Raw genomic sequence first — 12,161 nt, forward strand, 5'->3', positions numbered from 1 at the left:
TTAATAATAGTAAATAACATATTAGTATTTAAAAACATGTATTTATTGATTTGTACTCTGAAATTTGTATTAATACATGTTTAAGTCTCAAAATACATATCCACAATTTTATAAATGTGTAATCAACTAATCATTACACTTCTTAATTAACTAAATGACAATTCTATTTTTAATAATTGAGCGATTAACGAATTATTTATCTCATAGTTAAGAGTAGAGCTAGAAAGTAGACATTATTTTTTGAAAGTAAACACTTATTTTGGGACAAACTAAAATAGAAACATATACACTTATTTTAGGACAGCGGGAATATTTGTTTTTGTTATTTGTGGACATCATTCGTCTTATAACCATAAATAATTTTCTATAGTAATTTATATGTATTAATGATCGGTTAATATCAGTTCATATTATTTATACACTAAGTTTCTATTTACCACATTTTTTGTACATATAATTAGTTACCGTTGATTTAGACGTACACTTATTTATTTCTTAATAAAAATCGGCAGATGTATCATTCTCTTTTAAAAAAAAAACCTTCATCATCAATAAGACAACAATGCATAAATTATCCACACCCCCGTTGTTATTATTACTTATTAAATTTTACAACTTTATTCCTAAACAAATATATTTCTCTCTCTCTCTTTATTTATATATATATATATAGAGGCACAATGCACGATTCCCACACTAGTTAAAAAGAAAAACTTAATAAATCAATCTCGCCAATGTATTTGAAGTGATGGCTGATAATCATATATGTAAATAGTTTTTTTAATTGTAATCTATATTTTATATAGTAGGATTGAGTTCAGTGAGAATGGGAGTTTTTTTTTTATTAACCAGGATATCCAACCCGCTATGCGAGTCGACTAATTCCAGGATGACCACCTGCTTTGCAGATAGCCTGAAGTCACCGCATTTGAACCTCCGTGGCCACAAGAGGATTTTTATTCCTCTTTGGATCAATCATAATTACGGGGAGAAGGGTTAGATGGGATATCGACTCTTTTTCAATCATAATTGAAGATCAACACTAATGTGGTGCACCGATAATGCATCAGATCAATTCTCACGATAAGCGCACTTCATAGGATGAGAGTGAGATTAAAAATGATCAAGAGTTTAGATATATTCTTACGCTTTTAACCTTGATTCTTATTCTCACACGACCCTTCGTCGTATAAGATATTGTATTGCTATATACAAACAAAATTTTACAATTCTTTAAACTTTTTAAAATTAATTAAAACATATTTAAATACAAGATAATCATCCAGTCCTACATAAAATACTTCATCATCATATTTAGATTGAATTGTGGATTTGGTCCCCGTGTTTTGATAATTTTTTACAGGGTCCCTATAGTATGTTTATTGTGGATTAGTCTTTGTGGTATTTAATTTGATTTGGTCATGGTCCCTCTGATTTATGCCTTCGTTAGCTCCGTTAAATCAAGAACTATTTTCGCCTTTTGTCTGCATTTCTCTACTTCTTCTATATTATTTAGTTTTATTATGAGCTAATCACCCATTTTGGGTGTGGGTGTGGATGTGAGTCAAACTTAAGACTAGTAGGCACACTTGAGTCTTGTCAATGTTACTAATTCTTAAGTTTGGTCACTTAAAGTTGGGACTTAAACTTAACGCGGATAAGTCAATCACTTTAAAGTGTTGATATTAAACCATTGATCCAGAGATGGATAGATTCAAAATACGGCTTAAGTGATGCACAAAGATTTGAGAGAGTCTTTGATAATCACGTAGAGATACGAATGGTGTATGCTTTTAGCTAAGGTTCAAATATTAGTCAAGATTTACACTAAAAAGAGATTTGAATATAAATATTCAGACTAGTGGAACTAGATCTCTTTTTATTACTTGACTAATTCTGCAAGCTTAAAATCTATGAGAGTGGGAACTTTGTGAATAAAAGTTCCCACTCCGTGCGTACAGTATATAAAAATTCACTTTCGAGAGATTGAAGTTTTTATAGAAGCCCCATGAGTTTCTGACCTTCCTGTTCCTACAATCGTCTTAAGAAAAATTTACACTCATACCCATATCTTAATTTAAAAGGGTTTATTTCGTCTTTTAAGTGTTTCTATCAACGAAAACTTGATTTTTATTCACAACCGAAACATGCTCAAGAATGGAACTCTCTGATTTTCAATAGTGCAATCCATGTGGAAATGATCTTGGTACTATACCACTTTATTACTTGAAGTGATCATGCCATTGATGTGCACTTGCACCGCCTTTGTGGGGATTTTGTATCCACCATGTGAACACTTATGATTCTTAGCTATCAAATATGATACCTTATAAAGAATCGGTTAACTATATGCTTTCTGATTTAAAACTAAAATATCTGCTTAACAACAAATAATTTACAGAACTTACAAAATAATTACATAGTTTTTATAAACAATGTAGCTACAAACCTATAAAACTTTTGGCTCTTACTTCAAATCGACAAGGTACTTTTATGTTCTTGATAATAACGTATGTCTGTAACAAACTATTTCTCTTTCTATTTTTAAACAATTGAAACACAGTCGTTTGTGTTAACTCAGACATCATAATCGGTTTCTATTTGAATAATTTTAAGACGAATTTTTTTTAATTGGTTATCAGATAATTTAATAACAAAGAATATTAGTTTAAGTTATAATAAACACAACGATCCTTTGTTGACATTTGTGTTTGGGTTATAAATACCAATAAATAAAATTATTTATTAATTAAATGATGATAATAATAACAATAATTGATTCCCTCCATAAAAAGGGTTTTCTTTACAATTAAAGTTTCATTATAAAACCAATAAAACAGTCATTTTCGTTACCTAAACGAATTTACTAATTCAATTTTATATTCCAAGCCAAAGAAGCCTACATAATTACACTTCTGTTTGTTAGTGGTCACGATTTATTCATTCATATATATATATATATATATATATATATAATATATATATATGACTGTTTGATGATGGTTTAATAATATATAAAATAGCTTATTTAATAAGTTTCTAAGGAAAATTTCATACAGAAAATCAAGTTTTTTTTTAAACACGTCACTCTCAATTAAAAAACAAGCTCCTCCATCTATAAACCAAACCCCTCCCCCAACAAAAATATTTATGATCTATAATAGACAACTTTATTCATACTAGATTTAATGAAAAACCAACCAAATAACCCCTAAATAATGAACCAAACACCCCCATCAAGAATTCAAGATCCAATTTTTTTAATAAATTTCATTACATCCAAAAGCAATCTATAAATAATAAACTAATAAGCATTTCTTTATCGGGAAAAATCCTAGTCATCACAAAAGTATTTCTGAATTTGAACCGTAATGGTTTAGCTTTATGAGATACACAACAAAAAGTTATTGATTTAATATCTAAAAGTTTCACAAAAAGCGAACATAAAAATATTGAAATACTTTTTGTATTCTTGGTATTGATTCTAAAAAAATGTTAAATTAAACCACAAGGGTGGTGCCTGATTGGTTTAAGTTTGAGCTCCAAAGATCAAAAATGCCTGGAGGTCTCAAGTTTAAATCCAATGAGAAATAAAATCCTCTTGTGGCCACGGAGGTTCAAATGCAGTGATTCCGAACTACCCGCAAAGCAGGTGGCCGCCCTGGGATTAGTCGGCTCGCATAGCGGATTGGATATCCAGGTTAATAAAGAAAAATGTTAAAAGATTATTTAATTGTGTAGCGTTGTATATATATGAAATTGGATTTGGAAGTTACAAAAGACCGACAAATACCTTACTCGATACTAACCAAAGAATATTAGGTAAGAGTGGCTTGTATCTATATATATTGTTTAATCACCATATGCCTCATTTCTTTTTCCAATCCTCTAATTGTTTATATTGCTTAATTCTATAAATTATCATATAAATTACACATTTTAAGCCAGTGACTGGACCAGAAATACCGTAACTAGTTACGTGATTTGACTCTATAGGTGCGTTTGGCATACAAGACAAATTGTCCCTCATTCGTCGGGTCATGTTCTCGTACCAAACGCACCGCTAGAATATCATATAGTTTTCAAAATATTCATCTTGTAAGACTATAATTGAAAAACTTCCAAGATATTTGCTCCATTGGCTTTTTTGAGGGCCAAATTCAAGTGCAATGGTTACAATAGAATGAGGAAAATCAAGTCAATTTGTGAAACTGCAGATCTTATATGACAAACATTGCTTGCAAAATAACATCACATGAGTTGGCCTAAAAAGACGGACTAGGTTGCACTCGGCAAACCAGCCAAATTATTACGGGCGATGAGAAATATAAGAATCTTGTTCCCGCTCAATTTAAAGGGCAAGCTTTCTCGAACTCCTTCTGTTGTTTGCGGCATAATTCAAATTCATCGGTATTGTAGTACATGCAGCCGGCATAAGCATCCATCTCTTTTGTGCACTTCTGATGAAGATCTTTCAGCCTGCAAGGGAACCAAGTTTATTTAGAATTCTCTGCTAATTACTTTCAACTTATGTAAAAAACTGCAAGTTCAGAAACAGATCTACAAATTATTTAACTAAACTAGTTGCACCTCTCACCGATAACCCAGCTCAGGTTGTTTAGATTAGAAGAATAACCTTCTGAAATATTTTTTGTTAAATGCATTACTTTTTGGCATATTTAAGAACGTTTATGTCTACCCAAAGAATGCCTCTTCCTAACATAGGAATGCCTCAAATTTTATCAGAAGATCATGCATTTAAAAAAATCTGTTACAAAGTTATTCTCCCAATTAACCAGCTCTCACATATAGTGCCACCATTTAAAAAATTATCCTTTTGTACCTTATAGTGAAAATGTAGGTCGCTCGCACCCTATTAGTAATAAAGCAAGAAAGAGGGTAGAAAAGTGTGGAAAGGAAGATGATAACAGGGATGAGTGCAGCAATTCATGCACCCTCACAGCATACATGAAGTGTGAGTTACTGTTCTTCAATTCACACATCTACTCCTGCATCCCTTCTTTCCTAGCCTGTTTGATCTCTATGAGATGTAATTCAATTGTTTGTTAAAGCTCAGTCTGACTATGTGATGAAACTATCTTAGAAAATTCTTCTCAACATCAAAAAAGATTTGGGAAATATCAAGGAGAACAACTTCTGCATGTAGTAGTCGCCAATGCTGCAAAATATGTTTCATCAGGGTGCCTTTGGTACGCGGGAGAGAACAGAAAAAAAGCTTGTTGTCCCAAGTTATTATTTGGTGCAACATCAGACTGGGACAGGACGTACATTTTTGTCCAGAGAAAGAAGACAAGATGGTAAATTACTAAACTAGCCATGTCAAATTAAAACGCTAAAACCTTCCACAATTCTTTCACCCGCCTATCTAGCTCTGGTCCTTCCCATCAGGGAACATTGTTGTCGAAGCATATATGAAACAGGGTTGCCTATTCCAATTCATCAGGGAGCTTCAGCTCTCCAGCATAATTATCTCTTCCCGCCCCAGGAAAAAGAAAAAATAATAGAAAAAGGATCTTACTAGCACTACCTTCAAAGCGTGTGCTATGGAGCATGACGTAGCTATTTTTGGTGTAACATATCACCATATGTGATAACACAAGGGGAGAAAAACGAGCGCTCTATGCAGTATGCACTATGGCATTGCCATGGGACAATATGCGTGGAATTGTGATTAAAGCACTCGTCTTATTATTTTTGTTAAGGGTCTCTTTCGGCCTTCTATTTTTATCTTCTTTGAAAGATATTTGAATCTTTTATAGACCTAACATAATAATATAAAACACACACTAAATGTTGGCATTCAATCTCAACATTTCAACAATTAGCTACAGAATTTGGATGTGTCATCTTTGCTAACTCGATGCCCCTGTTTTCCTATCTTCTACTAATCTCTTCTCATATGCTTTCTCTTCCCTTTGTTTATCTTCTCGAAATTGCAGTTCAACTCTTATTTGCAGAAAAATGGAGAGCTCTAGGAAGCACCGATATTTGATTTAGATGCCATCTACGTGTAAGGTGATACAATGACAATCCAAATTAAAATCCATATTGTTCCTAATGATGATGGTGATTGACGAGATAATTTGTGAGCATGATGATGAATAGTTTTTCTTTTTTTTTATTAACCTGGATATCCAACCCACTATGCGAGCCGACTAATCCCAGGGCGACCACCTGCTTTGCAGATAACCCAGAGTCACCGCATTTGAACCTCCATGGCCACAAGGGGATTTTTATTCCTCCTTGGATTTGAACCTGGGACCTCCAGGTACTTTTGACCTTTGGAGCCAAGCTCAAACCAATCAGGCACCACCCTTGTGGTTTGAATAGTTTTTCTTCATGCCTATGTTTTTATGATATTTGGATTTTGATTGCTAGTCCTTTTTGTTCCCTTTGTAATAACAAGTATGCTAACTAATTTGATGGATTAGTGGCATGAGTGCCAGTTTGACGTTTTTCTTTTTTAATTTGTCTTTTACTTTATTTAACACAGTATATTTTTTACTAGATTTTTTTCCTTTGGTTCATTATATTCAGTACAAGAACTGTTCATATGGAACTACTAGAAACCAATACCTAGGGGCACAACAGATCATTCAACATTCACAGTTATAAACCTGAAGATGAATCGTTAATAATATCTATCATAGGGTTTATCATCAGTCTAAGCAGAATTTCTCCAACTGTCTAACTCCTTAGATTGTTACCTTATGATTCGAACATATATCCTTAGTTTGCCATATTCAAATACTTTTCAGTTTCGGCACTTTGCAGAAAATCTGTCTTCCAAGAAGGATCATGCCCACAAAATTATATGCTGGTGTTTCTTTGCTTGGAAACCTTTCGTCCCGATAGGTAAATGATCAACTTACCACCCTTCCTTTCGGTTAACAGCGGGTTGGTTTGTTTTATCATCAATTGGATATAAGCATAGTATCCCCAATTTGCTTTTATCCCAATCTCCATGTGGTCTTAGCATCACCATAGTTCGATAATATCAAACTTTAAAAAAAAGCTAGATAATAATGACTGAAGAAAGAAGACAAGATACCACGCTTTCTAATGTTTAGTCTTTATTTGCTTCTCCACTCCACATGTTGGCTCTCAACACAGATGCTACAAGCATCAATAAGGTTAAATAAGATACAAAAAATGTCCTACAATGGAGAACACTAGATTATACCTGAAGCATTATAAATCCTTATGTTCCACCTTTTCTTTTTTTAAGCTTTCTTGGAAAGTAAGCGCCAACTAGGCATCTATATGGAAATTGCATGAACTCGTACTTGAAGAGTGCAAGCTATGACATTCTTCCCCCCTGATTCATGACGTTCTCATCTCGACCTTCACCTAGTGATTTACCCTCAGTAAAGTCTTCTCTTAAGCATGGACTTGTTTGGTAAATGTCATATTTATTCAAGGCAATATGAGCACCACTGAGTTTAGGCAAAGCAAACACAGCGAAGCCACATGCATATTAAATAGAGAATAATGCATCAAAATGCAACAAAGTTTGGTTTAGCTCCAATTTAGTGTAACAAACAATTTATTTTCTCAATTCTTGTAACAAACATGGCTTTAAAATTGGTTGGAGCGTATGGCCTCAAGGCGAGGCGGCCAAACACCACTCTTAAGACAGCGCCTCTCAAACCATAGAAGATGCATACGCCTCGTTGGCTGGAGCCGTCGTTGTGTCTCCCGATCGTTTTCTTATCATGAAAGGGACTAAAATTCCTAAATGTTGTTTTTTCTTTGAAGTCAAAAGATGGGTTTTTTTGTTGAAAGGACAAAATGTCGTACTCAAAAATTGCAAGTCAAAAAGCCTCGTTGCTCTTCTGATCTTCTCCGGTTAAAAAAACAACGTCCTTCCTCTCACAAATGCTAGTTGCTCTCCGATAACCTACATCCTCCCTACTCAAGCTTCTCACACAGCTCCCCTCCTGCTGTGTTTGAAGTTGTACCTACTCCTATTGAACTTGTAAGTTGTACTTTTGTATGTATACCCAGAATATAAACGTTGGACATACCAGACAGAATACACAATATATATATATACACACATACGAAGCATAAAACACACAATATACAGAATATATATATATATATATATATTTGTGTGTGTGTATATACACACACTAAGCACACAGCACATATAGATGAACACTACATACATATATATACACAAAATATATATTTGAACACTACATAAAGATAAAATGGTGGGCAGTGGAGTGACCGGGCAATGGATGCACTTACAACACATGAAAACAATACATATACTACACAAAATTTTTATATACAAAATACAACTTACAATTTCTATAGAACTAGGCACAGGTTCAAATGCAGCAGGAGGGGAGATGTGTGAGAAGATTGAGTAGGGAGGATGTGATCACCGTGAAAAAGGGAGGACATGGTCGGCAGAAGAGAAGGAGGAGATGGTCGCTAAGAAGGAGGTGCATCACCGGAGCACAACTAGCATTTGTGAGGAGGGAGGACACTGCGTTTTTTTTTTACTGGAGAAAAGATTAGAAGAACAACTGATCTTTTTTACTTCAAATGAAGAAGTACAACTTTTAGTCGTTTCTTTGATAGAAAACCCTTTCTTTTTACTTCAAATAAAAAAGTACAAGTTCTTGGGGGATTTTGTACTTTGTTCATTATGAAAACTGATTTAGACACACAACAACAGACGTGTATGCCAAACCCCGCCTCACCCGCCTACAGGGCCACCAGGGCTTACGCATCTTCCATGGCTTGAAAAACACCGCTTCGAGTGCTTTTGGTCTTTGCCTCGGAGATGTATGCCTCAACGGATTTTTAGAACCATGGTAATCAATGTCATATACCTCATGGAGTTACCTACTTGTAATAAAGATAATAATAATCATACTAACAATGATATTATCCAACACTGAAGTTATATATTATATTGATGACAATTAGTATCATGTCTCCCGAGCTAAAAGAAATTGACCCTACCGAGTTAGCAAGATAACAAAGAAACCATAGAAGGAGGAAGGGATTGAATCATTAGAGGCTACTTTTAGCTTTGACTTAGGAGTCTCAACGGCACAAACGAGTGAAGCGATGGCAGGCTCCACATGCATCACATCAGAAACCCATATCCAGTGTATCCTAAACGTAGTTAGAAGGTTTTAATGGTAACACCACCAAATAAACTTTTGCTTATGTTCACCATATGAGGAGATCGCTAAGCACCAATTGTCAATCCACAACTTTGCAACATATAGACAACATACTTGACTAGCATTTCAGATGAATTCACAACATTTGGTGTATTTAAATTGCTAACAACATAGAAGGGAAGACAGCCACACATAAGTCATTCTCATCAGGATCTTCAAGTTGACAAATAACCACGGTTGCCTAACAAAATATTTTTTGAACCTTCAAAATCATCCTTTGCAACTATCACAACCAAATTGGTGGGGAAAGCATGCAATAAGATCTTGTTACAAACTCATACTATTTGTAACAGTTCCACATAATTGATGATTACATATCCAAAAACCACATCATATGGCAGTCAATGACACCAAATAAGTCAACTAAAATGGAGAAGGAATTCTAAAGATTAATCAACCTCAAACAGAGACAAAAGTGAAGAGAATTTAAATGAAGATTATGGACCTCCTTGTTTTTATGATTTAGGATTCAATGATGACTTATGGGTGAAATAAGCACGAAAACTATATATGATGATGAATATATGATAAGCTAATATATGAAAAGGAACTTCACACCATGGACTATGTATTCAGTGAAAATACTACCAAGAATGTGACAAATGTTATGATGCTACTACCAAGAATGTGAAGAAGCTATAGTGATTCCAACTCGGTATCGAATCTCAAGATATAACATTACAGCTGAATGCACTATGTGCTGGTTGTTAGATGAAATTCCCATGGAAGTATTCTATCTTGATGAATCACCGACAGTGCTAGACGATTACAAACATACATTTGGAAGCGTGAGCTAGCACATGAAACTGTGATCCTTTTCCTATATCAAGATGCATTCCTAAAGCTGATGGGGAAAACATACATGAAGATCTCCAAGTTAGTGTCCATGGGACAATAACTCCTATAGAACATTATCAGCTAGCTGCTTCCCGTGCTTATGGAATGCCTGCTACTGGACTTCCAGGCAATGACAAGATGTTCATCTAAGGAGTTGATACATCAAAAAAAATTGAAATTTTGAGGGGGCGAAATAAATATGATATAAACTCCATAACTCCCACAGTAACTTGTGCAAGTACTCGTCTAAAGGCCTAGCTACAGTTCTATTGGCAGCTATTCCATCGAAACAACACCAAAAAGCTCAGGACTCAGGAGCTTAACTGGTGAATACCACAGCATTACATTAATGTCTGGATCTGGAACTCAAAGAAATTGCATTCGTTTTGGGTTTGCAAACAATTTGCATAGTTCCATAACCAATGTGGAGTGTTTACCTTCATAAAAATGACTATTTTTTCATAGAAACCACATCGATCGTTGTGAGTATTCCTTGTCACCGGTTCAAAAGATCACCAAAATTTCATGTGCTAGGAGAACTGCAAAGCTTGTGAAAAGATGGACCAAGAAAAGAAAATAAGGACTGTAAAAATATACAGTTTCCCCTCAAATCCCTGAAGTCAGGATCCTCAGTTCGTATAGAATCATATAAACCAGCTCAGTCGCAGATCTCAAATAAGGGCTATTAAATAATGCATTATTTCCATGCTTACACCTTATATGGTATTAGAGGGCTATACGCCATGGGATTAAGAATAGAAGGAAATTGATGGATAAACCTGATGAAAAACAATCGTGCATGTTGGACTAGTGCCATTATGGTTAAACTCCCCAAAGAACATCAGCTCCAATATATAATTAGGCTTAAAGAAAAAGATGTATTGCAATGACTGAAAAAGTGGGTACATACAAGCACTACTTCAATGGCATTTTATCACATGACCTAGGAAATGGCTCCACAATGCTTTGGCTATAATCGACCAATCGTGACTCATGATTCATGATTCATAAAGCAAATTAACCAAGCTTTTAGAAAAATTGGTCTTATCACATGGAAGACCCACCCGGACACTGTATTGTGTATAAAGCAGGAGGCATATGATAAGCTAAGAGTTGCAGTATCAGTGTTTCCTTTAAGCATGTACTGCATATGCATATGGATGCACCGCACATCACTTATTGCCCAAAGCCGGACAGAATAATAAGCATCCAAAGCTAGAGATTATACAAAGGACTATTGGATAAAGAATGGAAAGCTAAGGAACTTCAATAGCATGTAGTGTTTGACTAGAGAAGTAAGAGTAATCAAATTACAGTACAATGCAAGAAGCAAGTATCCATAATTCAAAAACTATAATCAAATTACACCAAAGAACAGCCGAGGTTAATGTCAGACACGTGCCAACTGCAATTACGATTACCCTCCCAAAAGCAAATACACTATTCTTACTTCAAAATACAAGAAATTTGGTACAACAATTCCGGAGCCAAACTTTTAAACAACTTATACTATATCATTAAAAAATAGAGCAACTACAGGGCATGTCATTTTTGGTTTTGCGCATATAGATGAGACCAAAGTGTAGGCTGAAGGCATCAAATTCATACCAAAGTCTCACCTTTTCGCCAGTCAAATAGAAAGATGAAAAGATTAGTACTTACAAGGACAAGACACATCGAGTCACTTGTCTGCCCTTATCAAGGCATTTCTCGGGGTTGGGGTCCTCCTTCTTGCACTTGAGGAAGGCAACATTTTCACCTCTGCATCTACTCGCTATGTGCTTCGACGCCGACATTAGCACCGCCGATGTCGGAATAGGTTCTCCTGCAGTGTCTACGGAACTCGCCATCCAATATTGATCTGAATCTCAAGCCCTATGAAACAGCAAAATCAACGTCGTTACCTTCCAGATTCCAATCGGCAATTACATTTGCAAAAAGATCAGATCAAAAATAATATACGAGAAAAAACAAGTAAATCTAAGTGCAAGACAAATTATCATCAAATTAGGGTTTACGCACCTTCTTTCTTTAGTTTCACCGGAAATTGACGAGGGTGAGAGGAATGGTGCTCAGACTCGCTCCAAGGCAGGT

At 34.9% G+C, this 12,161-nt stretch overlaps 1 protein-coding gene across 1 annotated transcript; it reads right to left on the minus strand.

Moving 5' to 3' along the window:
* Nucleotides 1-4,110: 4,110 nt before the first annotated feature.
* LOC112499706 (NADH dehydrogenase [ubiquinone] 1 alpha subcomplex subunit 8-B-like) lies at nucleotides 4,111-12,161 on the minus strand. The gene is made up of 3 exons (XM_025103034.1): nucleotides 12,090-12,161; nucleotides 11,730-11,942; nucleotides 4,111-4,479 (listed from the first exon to the last, which is right to left on the minus strand). Exons 2-3 carry the CDS (start codon nucleotides 11,915-11,917, stop codon nucleotides 4,347-4,349), a joined length of 321 nt encoding a protein of 106 aa, XP_024958802.1. The 5' UTR covers nucleotides 11,918-11,942; nucleotides 12,090-12,161; the 3' UTR covers nucleotides 4,111-4,346.

The sequence above is a fragment of the Cynara cardunculus genome, assembly GCF_001531365.2.
Source record: "Cynara cardunculus var. scolymus isolate 2C chromosome LG 16, CcrdV1, whole genome shotgun sequence".
Classification (NCBI taxonomy): domain Eukaryota; kingdom Viridiplantae; phylum Streptophyta; class Magnoliopsida; order Asterales; family Asteraceae; genus Cynara; species Cynara cardunculus.

Coding starts and splice junctions, on each gene's coding strand:
- LOC112499706 (XM_025103034.1), bottom strand. CDS start 11,917: ATGGCGAGTTCCGTAGACACTGCAGGAGAACCTATTCCGACATCGGCG. Junction 4,480..11,729: donor ACTCGATGTGTCTTGTCCTT/GTAAGTACTAAT, acceptor GTTCCCTTGCAG/GCTGAAAGATCTTCATCAGA.